At 46.3% G+C, this 19,364-nt stretch overlaps 1 protein-coding gene across 1 annotated transcript in view; it reads left to right on the top strand.

Annotated features, from left to right (window-relative positions):
• FAM13A (family with sequence similarity 13 member A) overlaps positions 1-17,630 on the top strand; it is a 229,145-nt gene extending 211,515 nt beyond the window's left edge. The window contains exons 19-23 of the mRNA XM_060188451.1: positions 403-498; positions 1,272-1,355; positions 10,128-10,324; positions 12,313-12,414; positions 15,357-17,630. Coding sequence (XP_060044434.1) covers positions 403-498; positions 1,272-1,355; positions 10,128-10,324; positions 12,313-12,414; positions 15,357-15,483 — 606 coding nt within the window. The 3' untranslated portion in view covers positions 15,484-17,630. The remainder of the gene's footprint in view (positions 1-402; positions 499-1,271; positions 1,356-10,127; positions 10,325-12,312; positions 12,415-15,356) is intronic.
• Positions 17,631-19,364: the final 1,734 nt, after the last annotated feature.

The raw sequence follows: 19,364 nt of genomic DNA, 5'->3' as shown, positions 1-19,364 counted from the left end.
AGCTGTGCTCTGGTGTGTATGTATCTGCCTACATCTGCCTTTGTAGCTCTCTTTTATTTAAAAGCCATAAATTATTTTTTTTTACAAAATTACACAATGAGAACTGTAAACAAAAACAAAGCATGCTTTCTCCTGAACCTAGAAAAAAAGGAAATTATCAGAACATGGAGAGATTTTTCAGCAGGGAACTAATAACAGGCAGAGTTTTGCTTCAGGACAAACAGTTGTGGCCATGGAGTGTCAGTCGATGGCCTGCAGCTGCCGTGTACATTTAAGCCTTCATGGACTAGAGGATGTCCATTTGAATGAATGAAACGTGACCTACCTTGGGCGTATGCATGAGGGCTTATTGGCAGGACCCGGGGGCAGGCTTCTCAGTGTCCTTATTCTTGCTTTGCACAGGTGACCAAGAATGAGCGCCAGGTGATGAAGCCACTGTATGACAGGTACCGGCTGGTCAAACAGATCCTGTCCCGAGCCAACGCCATCCCCATCATCGTGAGTGTGGCCCTCTCTCTGCCTGCCTTCCCATTCCAGCTGAGGCTTGGGCTTTGTGGGCCTTTTTATGTCATGTAGTGCTGGAGAATAAACCCAGGTTCTCATTGCCATGTGTGACATCACTATTGGAGCAGCCCCCCACCGCCACCCCAATTTTTCATTCTCTGTTTTGGAGAGGAAGAGAGGAGAGATACCACAGCTCCCCTCCACCAACCCCAGAGCTTCCCTGGTGCCACTGATGGTGCTTCTATACGGGCTAGTGTCTTGAACCCAGGGCCTCCTGCACAGATGAACAAGGAAGGTCCAAGAGAGCCCAGATAGTTTTCTAGGAATTTTCTGCACAATTGATTAGCAAAGCCATTAAAAAAAAAAAAAGAATTAAGACTCGGGAATCATATGTAGTCTCCAGCTGGGAGCATTAGCATCCCTGAGTGGAGGAGGTGGACAGCTGTGGAGGCAGATGTCCCTGCGTGAGCCCACCAGCCTCTGTCACAATGGATGATACTGGCTATGGTGCAGGTGTTCTCGGGTCTGTGACGGGAAGGGAGGATTCAAGTGGTCCCTCTTTGTCGGGCTGACACTCTTGGACCTACTGAATTGAAGCACAAATGGGCAGAGCACTGTGCCTGTTGCTGGTTGGACTTTCCAGAGAGAGGATTTAGAGTGCCCTGTCATAAGGCAAGGGTGGAGCTTGGTGAGGGCAGGGCAGGTGGAGAGCTGGGCCTGGGGGTAAGGAGTTCACCACATAACCTGCCTGTCAATGCCCATCACAGGGGTCCCCCTCCACCAAGCGGAGGAGTCCTTTGCTGCAGCCAATTATCGAGGGCGAGACTGCGTCCTTCTTCAAGGAGATCAAGGTGAGCACTTCCTGCTGCTAAAATCCTGCTGAGTCAGCGCCCCCCTCTTCCCTGGGGGTAGAAAGGGTCCTGATTGGGCCCTCACCCCCAATCTGGCAGCTGCTTATAACCCACTGGAAGCAATTCACTTTCTACTTCTATTCGAAACAGGCTAATTCCTTTCATTTCATTTCCTCCCCTCCCTTTCTCTGCTGTTTATCTTTTTTTTTTTTCTCTTGAACTGTTTTGCTTCTTATCTGGGGGATGAATGTTCTCTGTTTTATAGATTTGTTCTGTGAATTTCATGGTGTTACTTAAAACAGAAATCTCGTTCAGTGAGTTCATGGAAAGCATACAGCAATGAGGAGAATAAGTTCCCTTGTTACAAGTACTGAGTGTCAGAAATAGCTAAAGACTTGTTTAAAAAAAAAAAAAAAACATTCACCTACTAATGAGGAAGAGAGAATCAGAACATCACTTTGGCACATACATTGCTGGGACTTGAACTCAGGACCTCATGCTTGAGCGTCCAGCTCTTTTATCCACTGTGCCACCAAAGACTTTCTTTACACTTAAGCAGTAGCATCTGTTGCAGGAAGGGGCAGTGAAATCTACCCAGAGATTTATGTGTCTTCTAAGGCCCTGTGTGGCCTGGACAAGACTCAGCCTCTCTTACTTCTTTGTTTCTAGACAACTGAACAAACCAGATAACTTATCCCTACCCCTAGAGATGAAAATCTTGCATCAATCTTTTTTTTTTAACCAATAATTTTTTGAGCAGTTGAATTTAATAAAACCCAAAGGATAGGTGAGTTTTAAGAGTTTCCCTTATCAGTTCTGCAAAAGATGTTCATGCCTGAGGATACAAGATCCCAGACTCATTCCCCGGCATCTTCGTAAGCCAGAACTGAGCATACTCTGGTTAAAAATAAGTAAATAAATAAGACAGTGGCCTCACACTTCCAAGTCATCTTTTTTTAAAATATTTTTATTTATTCCCTTTTATTGCCCTTGTTGTAGTTTATTGTTGTAGTTATTGTTGTTGTTCTTGTCGTTGGTGGATAGAACAGAGAGAAATGGAGAGAGGAGGGGGGAGAGAGACACCTGCAGACCTGCTTCACCGCTTGTGAAGCAACGCCCCTACAGGTGGGGAGCCGGGGCCTCGAATTGGGATCCTTATGCCGGTCCTTGTGCTTTGCGCCACGTGCGCTTAAACCGCTGCGCTACTGCCCGACTCCCAGTTATCTTTTTTTTAAAAGAGGTTTGTTTAAAAAAAAACTTATTTTTCTATGATAGTTTAAGCTTGGAACTGTCATGTATGATTTACTGTATAGTGTTCTGGCTCCCACCCATTCCTGGGAGAACCATAAACAGGGAGAGAAATGTAATGCCTGGTTCTCACCATTACAACTGAAGTAAGGTACCAGAAGCTACCAGGTCTTCTCAGTTACTTATTCTCCTCCCGCTCTGATTTGTTCAAATTGACACACCTGATTTTAAGCAATCCGTTAGGCAACGTTTGTGCTCTCTATCCATATTGTTCAAAGGATTATAATGATTCTTGTTAGAAACTTATTTTATGAGAGAGAAGGAAAGGTCAGGACCAGAGCCCCACTCTGGCACAGGCAGTGTCAGGGGTCTAACCCAGGGCTTCTCGCACCCAAGGAAATAGCTTTGTTACCCACCAAGTCACCTCACTAGCCATGTCATTTGACTTGTAAAGAACTTGTTCTAGGTCTGTATGCTAACTTGGACCTTAAGAGTAAGAATAACTTCCTTACAATTAAGCTTGATGTTGATTAAAAAAAAAAAAAAAGACGTTCCACCATAGGCTTCACACAAGAACTAAATCACCATAATTGAAGAGATGTGGGTAGTGGAGTGTAGGAAAATTAGCATATTTTCCTTAGAAGTATTCATTAGAGCTGTTACTTAATGAAAAAACAAATAAACATATTCTTTAACACATCCACACACAACGCTTTATAGTTGCCTCATTAAATGAATGGAAGCGCTACTAACGATGTTCTCTTTAAAATGAGAAGTCCTCTCCTTTAGCTGTAATTGATTTTCTTCACGTGTATGCTCTGGCCACGGCTCTCCTTCTGGTCCATGTGATGGTCAGAACTGAGTTGATTTTGCAGTGCTGACATTGCTTTGGTAAATAGTAGTGCCTTTCAGCTCGTTTTGTTCCAGTTGGCCGGGCTGATTAGCATGTTTTGGATTGTGCTAATTCTTGGCAGCTCTGGTTATAATTTGGGATGTGGTATGTATGCAGATAAGAAGATTATAGCTAAGTGGTTTCTCTAAAAACCATCCCTAGTGGGGCCAGCTGGTGGCGCCCTGAGTGCAGACTGCCTGGTCCCCACCTGCAGCAGGGAGCGTCACAACCAGCAGTTTCACAAGCAGAGAAGCAGCTGTTTTCCTTCTGTCTCTTGCCTATCAGAAGAAAAAAAGAAAAAAGGAAAAAAAGCCACCTGGAATGGTGGTTGAACTGTCCCTGTACCAAGCACTAGTTATAACCCTAGTGGCAACAAATAATAATAATAATAATTTTAATCTTTATGAGAGAAAACAGACTATGTATGAAACAGCTCATTCTGAAGCCCTAGATCTTCCAACCCCCAAATGCTAGAGAATCATCTAGACAATTGCCCTGACCAACATAAGAATGTCCCCTAGTATTTCTCAGATAAGACAGAGGCCCTTTCCCTAAGAAGTGATTCCATCCTTCTGCTCAGAAATCTGCAGCAATAGGCGACAGAGAGAGCAGTGTGATCTATGCCTCAGGCTTGAAGGCCCTAGGTTCAGTCCCTGACTCTACCACCATAAAATCTCTGCAAAAAAAAAAAAAAAAAGGGGGGGGGGAGGCAGTGGTTAACCAGGTTAGGTGCACATAGTATGAAGCACAGGGACCCACTCAAGGATCCCGGTTCGAGCCCCCAGATCCCCACCTTTAGTGGAGTCTCTTCACCAGCAGTAAAGCAAGTCTGTAGGTGTCTTTCTCCCTCTCTGTCTTCCCTTCCTCTCTCAAGTTCTCTCTGTCCTATCCAAAATAATCAAAGAGTAAAATGTTTACAACAGTGAGGAGACTAACGTGCTGCACTTATTGTAAGAATCAAGTATCAAAAATTTATTTTTAAAGTTAGTATAAATTTTTTAAAAGTAAGTGTAAATACAGATAGGTTATGTTTTAAATAGATACATATTACAGATCTCAGATTTATGTTCCATTATGTGGTTATCATTTCATTATTAACATATAACTATGGAGCATATAATTTTAGAATGCCAAGTAAGCTTGAGAACAATAAAATGTCACCTTTGAGAGTAACTACAATTATAACACTTAGTGTATTTGCTGATATATTCTTAAAATATTTTTATTTATCTATTATTGGATAGAGACAGGAATTGAGAGGAGTTGGGGAGAAAGAGACAGAGAAACACTTGCAGCTCTGCTTCACCACTTGTGAACCTTTCCCCCTGCAGATGGGGACCAGGGGCTAGAACCTGAGTCCTGTGCACTGTAATGTGTGTGCTTAACCAGGTGCGCCACTGCCTGGCCCTTCCATCATAATGCTTATCGTGATCACTGTATGGTATGACTTTCTTCTTGTTCTATGTATTTTTATTTATTTACTTTGGATAGAGACAGAGAACAATTGAGAGAGGAAAAAGAGAGAGATGACTGCACCTCTGCTTCATGACTGGTGAAGCTTCCCCCCTACATGTGGAAACTGAGGGGTTAAACCCGGATCCTTGCACACTGTACTGTGTGCTCTCAACCGGGTATGCCACCACCAGGCCACATGGCTTTCTTCTAATAGGTATCGTTTTGCCCTCTGGGGCAGCATTGAGTGTGCATGCTCCTTCTTCATTGGGGTTACTTGATATTTAGTCACCTACCTGGTCCTCTCACACTCAGCCCCTCTCCTACACACTGCTTTCGGGCAGATCCTCATGCAGTGTGGGTTTCAGATTCCCTGGAAGTGTAGTAGCTCTGCTCCACACCACACCACACCACACCACACCACAGTCTTTGTCTCTCCGTCTGAACAACTGATAACAGAGCTGGCTGTTCACTTCCATCTGCCTGAACAGTAGGGCAAGGGCCTGGGGACTAACCCTGACCTTGATCTGGGCAACTAAGGCCCCTTGCGTCCCACAGTTCCAGCCCTGTATGGTAGTCACGTGCTGAGAGCTCATTCTGGGGCACAGTGTCTCAGCTTCAGTGGCAGGAACATTTTGGGGCCACTGTTTGATGTGGGAAGCTGGCCTCCACCCACTAGATGTCACCGCCACCTCTGCCCAGCTGGCTGGCAACACCGGAAGGGAATTGTTGTGTTATTGTCACAACAGGGGGTGGAGGTGGTGGGAAGATTTGTATGCTGGGTGAGGGTTTCTGCTCAGGGCTGTCTTGCCATTGATGTCCCCAGTCTCTGGCTTCTTGGAGTATTTTTCATCTCTCTGTCCATATTTTTCCATTTCTTTCTTCCTTTTCTTTTTTTTTTCTTTGCACCAGGGTTATTGCTAGGGCTCAGTGCCAACACAACTCCATTGCTTGCAGCTGCCATAATTTAATGATAGATGCGAAAGGGAGAAAGAGACAGAGAGAAGGAGAGACACCTGCAGCACCATTCCACCACTCCCTGCACATGGGAACTGGGGACTTGAACCCGGGTCTTCAAGCAGAGTAATAGGTTCACTCTACTGGGTGCATCACCACCCAGCCTCCTTTTTTCTTTTTTCTTTTTATTTATAAAATGGAAATATTGACAAGACTGTAGGATAAGAGGGGCACATTTCCACACAATGCCCCCCCCCCCAGAGCTCCATATCCAATCTCCTCCCTTGATAGCTTCCCTATTCTTTATCCCTCTGGGAGCATGGACCCAGGGTCATTATGGGGGTGCAGAAGGTGGAAGGTCTGGCTTCTGTAATTGCTTCCCCGCTAAACATGGGCGTTGACAGGTTGATCCATACTCCCAGCCTGTCTCTCTTTCTCCCTAGTGGGGCAGGGCTCTGGGGAGGTGGGGCTCCAGGACACATGGTGGGGTCCTCTGCCCAAGGAAGTCAGGTTGGCATCATGGTAGCGTCTGAAACCTGGTGGCTGAGATTCCCAGGTTGAAAGCAGCTTCCTTGCAGAGCTCACACCAGGCATTGTCTCCAGACTGCCATCTTGGCTCCGCTCCCCTTCTTTTTTATTTCTAACCTTATTAGAGGACCATGAATTCCCACAAGTATCGTTGACCTTGGAACTGCAGTGCACAAGGGAAGAGGCATCAGCATGAACTGTCAAAAACCCATGTGTGATTTTGACTCCTCCAGAGCTTCACTACAGTCTCTCCCTTGGGATCCATGAGGAGGGAGGGAAACATTAGTTTCAAAGCACCTGCCACCCCACTCTTCCCCAAGAGATACTCATACCCACAGGTGTCCAAGAGCCTCTAGTTGGCCTTCTGGATCTGCTATTGGTAGAATCTGTGAATGCAAAACTATGGAGATAGAAACTATGCAGGGCTGGGTGGTGGCACATCTGATAGAGTGTGCATGTTACAATGCACAGGGATCTGGGTTCAAACCCTCAGTCCTCATCTGCGGGGGGAAGCTTCGGGAGTGGCGAAGCAGGGCTGTAGATGCCTCTTTCCCCTCCCTCTCTGTCTCCTCCTTCATTTCTCCCCTCTTGACTTCTCCCATCTCTATCAAATAAAGCTTGTTAAAAATTCACATTGGCTGAGGAAACAGCACAGTGGTTGTGCAAAAAACATTCATGCCTGAGGTTCTGTACTGAAACTCCTCCCAGTGCGGTGGGGACTGGGCCTGAACCAAGGTCGTGCACAAGAGTCAGTGTTTGTTAAAAAGTGAAATAAATTGACTCTCTATAAAAAAAATCATAGAAGAAAAATAGCAAAAGTATATCTCATCCAACAAGACTACCAGGCCGTTGTAGATGTCAGCTCCATTTGAACCCAGTCCACAAGGCACTAAGGGGAAAGCTTTGGTACTGTGGTCTCTCTCTCTCTCTCTCTCTCTCTCTCTCTCTCTCTCTGTGTGTGTGTGTGTATGTCTCTCTCTCTCTCTCTCTCTGTGTGTAGGTCTGTCTTTTCTCCCATATCTCTCTATCTCTGTGTCTCTTTCTACTTGAAAAAGTCAGCCTGATGCAGTGATATTCCAGTGGTAGCAAAAGCACTGCATTCTCATTCTGTGGAAGATGAATTTCACATTTTAAAGCCTTTTTAGGACTTCAGGATATAGTAGAGCCTACACATTAACTGCATTAAAGGTAGTAAATCCCCATTTGTAACTGTACTCATGTCCATCTGAAGCTTCAGTGTTCCCCTAATCAGAGTTATTTGTATGTCTCTTATTTCTTTAATGTACTTTTTAGGGGGGTTATTTACAATACAGTTGTTGATTTCATAAGCACAACCTCTCACATTTCCCATGACTAGTGTCTAGTTGTCTGCAAGATACTTGTTTCCCCAACATAGGTCCTATTCCTCTGGTATGTCTCTTTTAAGTGAATTGCCAGAATGTTCCACAGGCCTGTGTTGAGCAGCTGTGTGCAGGTACCGGCTGACCGCTAGGGGGCAGCAGTGCACAGACAGATGTGAATTCCTGCTGCGTCAGTTTTGTCAGGTAGCAGCCTGGCCTTCCTCATCAGGGAACAGGGCAGGGACTGGCTGGAATTTCTGTATACTAGCCTTCCTGAGCTGGCGCCGGCATATTATTTCAGTTAATTCAGATGCTGTTGACAGCGGCAGGCATGTCACTACCTCTTACACACAAAGAAACTACTCAATCACCAATGTAGATGTTAGTTGGACTCTGTAAACGACTCTGTAAAACCTTAGCTGTATTCTGCCATTCAGATAAAAAAATACTCAGATTGCGAGGTGATTAGCCATGGCATCCATGTTCCAGGCAGAGGTCCAGAGTCTCAGAGAAGAGAATTCAGAAAAGCCTGCCACCTCCATGCCTCCCTGGCCAGGCTTCCATTGTGGTTATGTAACAGTCTTAGTTTGGTGTGATTTGCCCTTGATGTGCCTGCACCCTCATCCATGTTCTCTTCCTTCAAAGGCACCTTATCAGCCTGCCAGGTGTTTTGGTGAGGAGACCAAGTACCTGCAGTTTGCTCATGTGGACTTGGGCTGGACAGTAAGCACTCAGCCTGCCACCTGAGCTCTGGCTGAGGGACTCTGCTCCCTGTAGCTCTCCCAGAACAGAGGTGCCAGGCTTCCTGCTGCTCATGGGGCCCTAGGCCTCAATGGCCTCTAACACTTACTGTAAACACAAGGATAATCTCGTCTGATGTGACTGTAAATTTGGGCAATAAATTACTTCTTTTAATCATTTTGTATTTTTTTTTCTTGCTACCAGGGTTATCACTGGATTCAGTGCCTGCATGACTTCACCACTCCTGGTCACCTTTTTTTTTCCTTACAGATTGAGGATGGGGGAGAGGCGCAGGGAGACAGCGACCCTGCAGCACCACTGCACTGCTCAGGAAGCTTCCCCTCTTCAGGCACTCTCACAGAGTGGTTCTGGGCTTCAGCCTGAGTCCTCTTGCCTGATAGTGTGTGTACTCTACCAGCTGAGCCACCTGCTGTCCCCCAAGACAGAGAGACAGAACATCAGAGCATCACTCTGGTACTTGTCGTGCTGGGCGTTGAACTCAGGACCTCATGCATGAAAGCCCTGCTCTGTCCCCATACCACTTCTGGGGCTACTAGAATCTTTCTTGCAGATCCTGTTGTTTGTTCTTCCTTATACTTGCAGGGCTTGAAATTGGCCCTCATTTGGCTTTACTGCTTTCTATAGGCGAATGCCTATCAATCCACACAGAGACTCCCTTCTTTAGCATATGGGGTAATAAAAAGTACAGTCCTGGTCCTTGGAAATCCATTTAAAAACTTGTAAGTTGTTTGTTTTTTGTTTGTCTTTGCCTCCGGGTTATCACTGAGGCTCTACAAATCCACTGTTCCTGGCAACCATTTTGTTGCATTTTGTTGTTATTAGATAGGACAGAGAGAAATTGAGAGAGGAGGGGAAGATAAGCGACAGACACCTGCACCACTTGTGAAGTGATTCCCCCCGCAGGTGGAGAGCCAGGATCCTTCTGTGGGTCCTTACACTTCACACCATGTGCATTTGACCCGCTGCGCCACTGCCCAGCCCCCAAAACATAGGAGCTTTACTTCCAATCATGGGAAGATAAATGATCTCCCAAATGTCCTAAAATCTTGTGCATGACACAGTCATAAAATATTTCAAAAACTCCAGCTCTTTTTAGAAAGCCTGTTGTCCAAGTTCTGACAGTGCTCGCAGTTTAAGAATAAACATTGTCTGAGATACACAGGGAATAGAATCCCAAAGCACCGGTTCCAGGCAGTGGGTTTTATTATGTGTTTTGACAGGTGCGGGAGTTGCCAGAATCTCTTGGTTTGTTTGACTTGGGGTATAAGTTAGGACAATTAGTCTTGCCTGTCCTCAGCTTGACACCCATTGTGTGTGCTGTCCACTGATTGTGTGTGTGTGTGTGTGTGTGTGTGTGTGTGTGTGTGTGTGTGTGTGTGTGTGTGTGAATGTTTTGCCATGTTTCCTTGTTGAATGGCAGTATCTGTAGTCGGCGTGTACAGAGATTCGGTGGTGTGACCATGATGTACCTACCTACCGGTGAAGCACACAGAAGAGACCACATGCTATGGGGATGGTGAAATGATGATCCAGGGTCGTGAGTAGTGAAAGAATGTGTGCTGGAAAATCAACCCTGCTGTTGTCTGTCTGCAGGAAGAAGACCAGGGCTCAGAAGATGACAGCAGCACAAAGCCAGACTTGACAGTCACCCTGAAAACTGATTTCACTGCACGCTGCTTTCTGGACCAATTCGAAGATGACACTGATGGCTTTATTTCCCCGATGGATGACAAAATGCCATCCAAAGGCAGCCAGGACACTGGGCTTTCAAATCTCCATGCAGCTTCCATGTGAGTCCTCTGAGTGGTATTGTTGAAATGTTTCCATTCCAGGGGCTGGGTTGATGGCACACCCAGTAGAGCACACATTTTACCATGCACAAGGACCTTAGTTCAATCCTCCAGTCCCCACCTGCAGAGTGGAAGTTTCATGAGCAATAGAGTAGTGCTACAGGTGACTTTTCTCTCTGTCTTTCTCCCTCTCTATTTCTCTCTGCTTTAACTGCTATCAAAAAGAAGTAAAAATTAAAAGGTTAGAAGTGGGAACAGTGCAGTTGTACAGGCACTGAGACCCAGGGATAACTGTGGAGGCAATAATTACAATAATAATAAATCACTTTTATCGGGGAGTTTAATGGTTACAGAAAATACAGGACATGTAAATTTTCTCAGTTTTCTGTAAAAAACTGAGAAACCCTAACCCTAACTGAGAAACCCTAACCCTAACCCTAACCCTAACCCTAACCCTAACCCTCCTCCACCCCATCATGCACCAGGACCTGAAAACCCCCCTCCAAACCACCCCCCACCCCGAGTCCTTTACTTTGGTGTAGTACACCAAACCCAGTCCAATTTCTGCTTTGTGTTTCCCCTTTCTGTTCTTATTTTCAACTTCTGTCTATGAGTGGGATCATCCCATATTCATCCTTCTCTTTTTGGCTTATCTCACTTAACATGATTCCTTCAAGCACCATCCAAGATGGGGTGAAGAAGGTGAATTTAGGGGAACTGAGTGGTGAGACACACAGGTAAAATGTAATATTACTATATTCAAGGACCCAGGTTCAAGCTCCAGTCCCCACCTGCAGGGGGAAAGCTTCACAAGTGGTGAAACAGTGTTGCAGGTCTCTTTCTCTCCCTATCCCCTTCCTTCTCAATTACTCTCTGTCCTATCAAATGAAATAAAGTAAACATCATCATCATCATCATCATTATCATAATAATAGCTGAGTAGTATTCCATGGTGTGTACACACACACACACACACACACACATATATATATACCACAACTTTCTCAGCCACTCATCTGTTGTTGGACACCTAGGTTGTATCAGGTTTTAGCTATTACAAATTCTGCTGCTATGAACATAGTTATACACAGATTGTTTTGGATGGAATAAATCATTTTTGTTTTGTTTTTTCTCTAACATAAGCCTCAGTTGATTTTTGTTCTGTTTCGTTTTTTTAATTGCTACCAGTGTTATTACTGGAGCTTGTTGTCTGCATGACAACTATACCATTCCTAGTGACCATTTTTTCCTTCCTTCCTTCCCTTTTTTTTTTTTTTTTGAGGGAGGTAGAGACAGAAGCAGCAGACCTGCTTCATCACTCATGAAGCTTCCTCCTTATGAGTGGGGACCAGGGGCTTGAACCCAGGTCCTGGTATATGGTAATGTATGTGCTCTAGCATTGTAGCACCATCAGGCCCCTGCCTCATCTTGCATATGGCTAGCCTACCTCTGAAATGATAAAAAAGAGGGTCTGTAAGTGGTACTGTGGGGGTCATCAGGTCACACACGCTTAAAACTGACGCCGTCTCTTCACTTCAAAGCAAAATACAGCAGAGCTCCACGGAATTCTAGGACCTCCTCAGAATCCACAGGTAGTGGCATCCCTGAGTGAGGAGTGTCCCCTGGACTGTGGGAACTTGCCTCAGGCTGGCAAGACCACTCACTTAGTGCCCTGTTTGTGTCATGTGCACGACACAGGGCACAGGTTTGAGCTTAGCCCCCACTGCTCCGCAGGTGGCTTCAGTGCTGTGGTGTCTTTCCTGCAGCTCTGTCTGAAAAAGTCGGGCTGGAGCAGTGAAATCCCAGTCATAACAACAAAAAAAAAGTAAAAAGAAAAATCAGTTGCCCCTCTCAGCTGACTCAGCCCCTTCTGGCGTCTTGCTGATCTGCTTCCCCCTTTTTCCGTAACCCACCTCAAGTTGCCCACTCGCCGTATCCACAGCACGGCACATCTAACTCCAACTTCTCAAACTCTCTCCACCTCTTAGCCCAGAACTCTTGGAGCACCTTCAGGAAATGAGAGAAGAGAAGAAAAGGATTCGCAAGAAGCTGCGTGACTTTGAAGACAGTTTCTTCCGACAGCATGGAAGGTAGTGCCCTCCTGCTCCTCCCTTTCCTGCCCTTCTCTGTGTGTGTGTGTGTGTGTGTGTGTGTGTTCGCCCCCATGCCACACACACACACACACACACACACACATGCCCCCCCCCCTTTTCAGTGGGTGGGTCCTATTTGGGCACCAGGATGCTTGACCTTTACTGTGAGGTGCTGAGACTTGTGCTTTTCAGAGGGTGCCAGAGGCAGTGCAGTTCCCATGCCTCGAGCTACCCCACAGTACCACATATTCTCCTTGGAGAGAAGCAGCTTGAAGCCAAGTCTCCAGCTGGCAGCACTGGTGTGTGTCTGTGTGTGTGTGTCTGTGTGTGTGTGTGTGTCTGTGTGTGTGTGTGTGTATGTGTGTGTGTAAAGGAGAAATGAACAACGGGCGGGGGGGGGCTCTTGAATCTTGCTGGGTTTCAGGCTTCTGTCTTTAGTGTGCTGAAGAGTGAACCTAGGGGGAGTCGGGCAGTAGAGCAGTGGGTTAAGTGCACGTGGCGCAAAGCGCAAGGACCCGTTTGAACCCCTGGCTCCCCACTTGCAAGGGTGTCACTTCTCTCCCCCTCTCTGTCTTCCCCTTCTCTCTCCATTTCTCTCTGTCCTATCCAACAACAATAATAATTAAAATAATAAAACAACAAGGGCAACAAAAGGGAATAAATAAATAAATATTTTAAAAAGAGTGAACCTAGGGCCTTGCACATGCAGCAGAGCACTGAACTGCTTCCCTGGCACCATTTTTTTTTAAATTGTTGTTGTTCAATTGTTGTTGTTTTTTTTAAATCATCATTGTTGGATAGGACAGAGAGAAATGGAGAGAGGAAGGGAAGACAGAAGGGGAAGAGAGAAAGCTAGACATCTGCAGACCTGCTTCACCGCTTATGAAGCGACTCCCCTGCAGGTGGGGAGCCAGGAACTCAAACCAGGATCCTTATGCCGGTCCTTGTGCTCTGCACCACCTGCTATGCTACTGCCCGACTCCCCCTGGCGCCATTTTTATTCTAGCCTGTTTGAGAGGCAGGACAGTGACACCAGAACACTGCTATGCCATGCCTGGAGCTCACTGGTACCATCCATGGTATTCCCAAGTGGTGGCCAGGAGGGAACATAAGGCCTAAGACACTGCAGGGTACATGGAGACATCTCTGGGTTCTCAAGCTTATTTGAAAAGCAAAGGTGAAAAAAGAAAAGCAAAGGTGTGCCAAGAGATAGCTTGGCTGGTAGGGTGTGCACCATGCCATGCGGAGGCCCAGGTTCTAGCTAGCTCCAGCACCAGAGAAGCTCTGATGCTATTGATGCTGTGGTGTCTGTCTGTCTGTCTGTCTGTCTCTCTCTCTCTCTATATATATATATATACATGCATCTATATACATATGTGTGAAATTAAAAGATGAAAGCATGGGATTAATGAAATCATGCATATTTGAGGCGCCAGAACTACCTAAACAAAACACACACACACACACGGGAAGTGGTGAGACATTGAGGATGTTTGCATATTTGAGGTGCCAGAACTGTCCAAACAAAACACAAACACACACACACACAAACACACACACAGGAGGTGGTGAGACATTGAAGGTGTTTGCATATTTGAGGCCCCAGAACTACCAAAACAAAACACACACACACACACACACACACACACACACACACACACACGGACGTGGTGAGACATTGAGGATGTTTGACCCATGAGGTCCCACTTTTGACCTCTGGCATTGTGTGTCAGAGTGATGCTGTGGCCTTCTCTATCCCCCCTTCTAATAAATAAGATTTTCAGAGTAGGTGGGGCCCATGGAGGCGGCTCAATGAGTAGAGCACACTGCGAGGTCCTGGCACCACATAGGAGTACCAGAGATAGGACTCCCTGGCCTGGGCAGTGGCACACCCAGTTAAGTGCACACGTTTCCATGAGCAAGAACCCTGGTTTGAGCCCCTACCTCTCCACCCCTGCTCCCTACCTGCAAGGGGTATACTTTAAGAATGGTTAAGCAAGTCTACAGATGTTTTTCTGTCTCTTATCTCTTCTTCCCCTCTCAATTTCTCTGTCCTAAGAAAGAAAAAGAAAGAAAGGAAAGGAAAGGAAAGGAAAAAAGGAAAAAGAAAAAATAGCCACTGGGACTGGTGGATTCATTGTGTGGGCACTGTGATATCTCTGGATGGTGGAACAGTGCTTTAATATCTTTCTCTCTCTCCCTCTCCCTCTCCCTCTCCCTCTCCCTCTCTCCTCCCTCTTCTGTTTCTGTCTATGGCTAAGGGAGTGACTCAGCAGTATCTCAAGAGGCCCTGGGTTCTTTCCCTGGCACCACAGCTTATTTGGATTGCTGCTTCTTTGCCCTGTGCATGACCCATGTTCAAGCTGGGTCCCTACCACATTGAAGGAAGCTTTGGTGCTATGGTTTCTTTCACTCTTTCCTCTGCGTTCTCTGTCTTTATATAAAATAAAATAAGAAAAAAGAAAATGAAAATGTAGAAAAGCAGATAAAGGGGCCGGGTGGTGGTGCACCTGGTTGAGTGCACATGTTACAATGCACAAGGACCCAGGTTCAAGGCCCAGGTCCCCACTTGTAAAGGAAAAGCTTCAGGAATGGTGAAGTAGGGCTGTAGATGTCTCTTTGTCCTCCTCCCTTTCTACCTTCCCTTCCTCTCAATTTCTGACTGTCTCCAATAAGTAAATAAAATTAAGAAAAGAAAAACAGATAAAGCAAATAATGCCCCAATTCATGGCTAATCCTGAAGTCTAGCCAGAATGCAACCTTTGGGCAGTTATTTTCCAGCCTCGCCTCCTTTCCGAGCATAGTTTTGGTCTATCCATTTTTTTCTCTCCTACACTCATCTTCTCGCTGTCCCCTGAGGGTGACAGACTGGCAGGGGCCCTCAGCATGCTCCTTCTGAGGGCCTCCTCCTTAGCCCCACTTCCTTCTGTCTCTGTTAGAAACGTCCAGAAGGAGGAGCGCACCCCCATGGCCGAGGAATACACCGAGTACAAGCACATCAAGGCGAAGTTGAGGCTCCTGGAGGTGCTTATCAGCAAGAGGGATGCTGATTCCAAGGCCATGTGAAGCCACCACTCCTGCTGGACCTCCAGGCCTTAGGGACTGACCTCAGTTTCCCTTCTGGCCTTTCTTGCACCCACATGGAAGAAGGCCGCATGGCCGATGCAGGGACCTCGACCCACCCAAGGTGCAGGCGTACACCTACGTTCACCATGAGGAGGCCCTGAGCACCTGCCGATACCGGTCCATCCCCGGGACTGGCTATCTGAGGCCTCGCTCCAGCCGGCCAACCTTGATAAAACCCAGCTCAGGACTCCGCTCTGCTTTGCACCCAGCCTGGCGGGACATGCATCAGGGCCCTCGTGGCTGCCTTGACCATTCATTCCCCTGACTGTCCCTCCACAGAGCTGTACCCTTCCTTCCCGACACATGTGAACCCCTTCCCCCATCTGCTCTCAGGTAGATGAATGCCACACTCCCCCCCTGAGTGGCGACACAGACATCTGATTATCAGAGTTTCTTGGGGACTTTTTTCTCTGACACTATAGGGCTGGGCCATCCACAGTGGACAGAGGGAATGTAGCAGGAACTCTTTGACTGTTGATTTATGATGTCTTAATCAGGTACCAGCCAGGTAAAGAGCCTGGAGAATTCTCTCCTGAATGTTGGCCTCAGAGCCTGCCTCAGACACTAAGCAAGGCCACCAGCCTGGGGGGAGATGTCTGGGACTGACTTTACAGGGTCTTCCTTCTTTCTTAAGTGCAGAGGATCATGGGAGAAACAGAGAGCCTGTGTTCCCAGCCTCCTCAGTGCTTCCCAGAGTTTAAGTTGTTAATTTTTTTTTAACTGAACCTGCACTAAAATCCTCTAATCAAAGGGTAAACAGAGCCCTTGGAGCTCAGCCCAGGACAGAATCTAAATCACACTATTTTCAAAATCATGCATAAGGATGGAACAAAAAGGCCCGGTGTGTGGGTAATCAAGGTCATGATTATTTCAGAGACTATCTCAAAGCTGTCTATATTAGACATTCGGGATGGACCAGGGAAGTGAGGACACTGATCAGCCATCTCTTCAGTGTGGTGACATTGCTTTGCAATCAGCTTTTACTTCTTATTTTTCTTCGACACTTCCACTGCTTCGGGCTGCCATTTTATTTTTTTCAGAGCAAGAGGGAGAGAGGAAAAGACACCACATCACCAAAGCTTCCTCCAGGGTGGTGGGGGGCTAGACTTGAGCCTGGCTCACAGGTGGCAAAGTAGGCACTCTCCCAGCTAAGCTGTCTTGTCCCTAATGGCTCTTCTGCATCTACACTCAGGGGCTGTTGAGCCTGTCCACCAGATGCCTTGGAAAGAGGGCAGGATGAGCAGAATCATGGGACACTGAGTAGAATGCCCGAGAGTTCCCTACCTATAGGCAGGTATCCATGTGTTGGGCTGCCTCCCAGGAGAACAGAGAGCCTAGGAAGCTTACGCCCTGATGACCAGCTGTCAGTTTCAGAAACAAGCCTTGAGGAACTAGTCGGCCTACACATACAGCCAGGTCACCCACCCATCACGGATAGGACACGACAGCTCTCTGTCAGTTGACATCACCCACGTGTGTTGGGGTAGGGGAGAAGAAATAATAACCTTTCAGTTTAATCATCCGGGTAATGGTACAGAAGTGTGAGCTGTTAGTGGGAGGTGCGCTGGTCTAATCCGCACACCTCAAGGCAGTACATAATCCTGCACACGTCAGTGTCTGTGAAAAACCTGGCTTGGTCTTCCTTGCTCACCTGTTTACATTGCATATCGTTCTAATCTCGAGGAGTAATATTATAAATAAAATGATGCACTTTAGGACCATTTTCTCTTTTTGAAATCTGAGCAGGAATCACCCACATGACCAAAAAAAATGTATTTTCTAAACAAAATACATGTGTCGTCTGTCCTTTTAAGTAATTCTCTTTAAATAAGCTAGAGCGTAAATCGGATCATTACTAGTGAACTTTAAAAGCACACCGGTCTAAGAGTATTGTTTTGAAAATGCTCATATGCTATGGAATTAAAGAACAAAAGAAAAAAGCTATACAAATGAGAAGCTACTAAATGTTGGAAATCTCTTGTGCTGCCAAAGGTAAATTAAAGCAAACAGACTTATTCAGGACCCCTCAGATTTTTATGATTAAATAAAACACGTTATGGTAAAAAAAATATATATATATATATATATGTATATAGTGTCGTGTTCTCTTTTGTAATATCTATCACTCTGCATTGCGCAGGATGGAGCCCAGATAGAGGGGGGAGGCTGGGGTGGGCTGTTTACTGGTGATCCGGTTTGAAGCGGTGGTAGTGACTCCTGGCTGTGTCACAAGACTGCGGCAAATGCGTTTCCACAGCAACCGTTTCCGCAGCCCGCCCCTGCTTCTGAGGCCCAAAAGGCTGTATCTTAATTGCCTTCCGCACAGAATATTCTGGATGGGTTTTTTTATCTTTATTTTTTTCCTCTGAGGAGGAGGAGGAGGAGGAGGAGGAGGAGGAGTGTGTGTGTGTGTGTGTGTGTGTGTGTGTGTGTGTGTGTGTGTGTGTGTGTGTGTGTGTGTGAAGCTTAAAGGTGCTCTGTGAGAAGCAGAGAGAGCAGAAACTTGCCATTTTCAGCAGCATGGGGTTTTCCTCGGGCCTGGAGCACAGATGGACTTAGGTATCTCTGTGAACTCTTGTATTAATTACAGCATTTCCTCTTTGCATTCTTGTCACTGGCATTTCACTGTGTGGACATAGAGTGTGTGAGGTTTCTGAGAAGGATCTGAAGCCCATCTTTTGCTAGTTGGAGTAGGCCCACTCAGATCATGTTAGGTGATCACTGACTGACTCAGGGAAAACTTTCAGGAAAGACCCAATCATACTTCGGCTGAGTACAAATCTCTTTGAGCTGCTCACTGCAGTGCAGTGGAAACTAATAATTCCATTTCTTTGGTGGTAGTGAAAGAGGCAGGACTGAACAGCATCTGACCCATACCAGAACACCAGGGCAGTCTATATTTTGTGTCAACCCTGTGCCATGCTTGTGGGGGTACAGAAGAGCCTCCCACCACCACAATGTCTGGGCTGTATTTGTCTCAAGAGCCACACCAAAATATCCTCAGGCAGCAGTCTGAAGGCTGAGCATTAGTTCAACAGGAGCTGAGCTCAGACTTCCTTACAAGGTCAATGTTTAGATTTGTTCTCAGAGTTTGGGGTCACCTCAGTGCCAGTGAAGGGCTTTCTCTTTGGGGCTGCCTCATTCTCAGATAGAATCTGTTGACAGATCCACAAATAACTGATTTTCAAACAGACGTGAAGCTTTAATCCTCTCTTATCAATTTGATAAAAATGGCTTTTTCTTTCAGCTGCCAGGGCCTGGACTGGGGGCTTGGTACCTGACTCATTAAACTTCTCTTAGCCAACTTTTTTTCCCCAGATAAAGGGTGAAAGATGAGAGAAGAGAGACCCCACCTCTCGTGAAGCTTACCCTTTGCACAGTGCTCCTGTGTGGCCCTGTACCCAGTACTGGATAAGCTGGCTCCTGAGCCGCAGAAAGAGAATTTTCAGCCTGATCTTGAAAGATAAATATTTTTTCCATTAAGAGCAGCAGCACATCACCAGGTGCCATTGTTGCCACTGTCCTCAACAGGGAAGCTGCTTGGGGCCTGAGGGGGGTGACTCTTTCATGCTTCTTCCTGGATGCCCCCCACCTCACCAAGGTGGAGAGAGCCCATTTCTGAACCAAAGTCTGTGAGGTAATCTTTTTATTGTTAATATGTTTTTTTTATTAGATAGGATAGAAAAAAAAAATTGAGAGCAAAGGGGGAGATAGAGAAAGAGACCTGTAGACCTGCCTCACCACTTGATGCTTCCCCCCTGCAGGTGGGGACTGGGGGGTTTGAGCATGGTAATGTGTGCACTCAACAAGGTATGCCACCA

This window comes from Erinaceus europaeus, chromosome 3 (genome assembly GCF_950295315.1).
Source record: "Erinaceus europaeus chromosome 3, mEriEur2.1, whole genome shotgun sequence".
In the NCBI taxonomy this organism is placed as follows: Eukaryota; Metazoa; Chordata; class Mammalia; order Eulipotyphla; family Erinaceidae; genus Erinaceus; species Erinaceus europaeus.
This window is presented reverse-complemented; position numbering and strand designations above follow the sequence as displayed.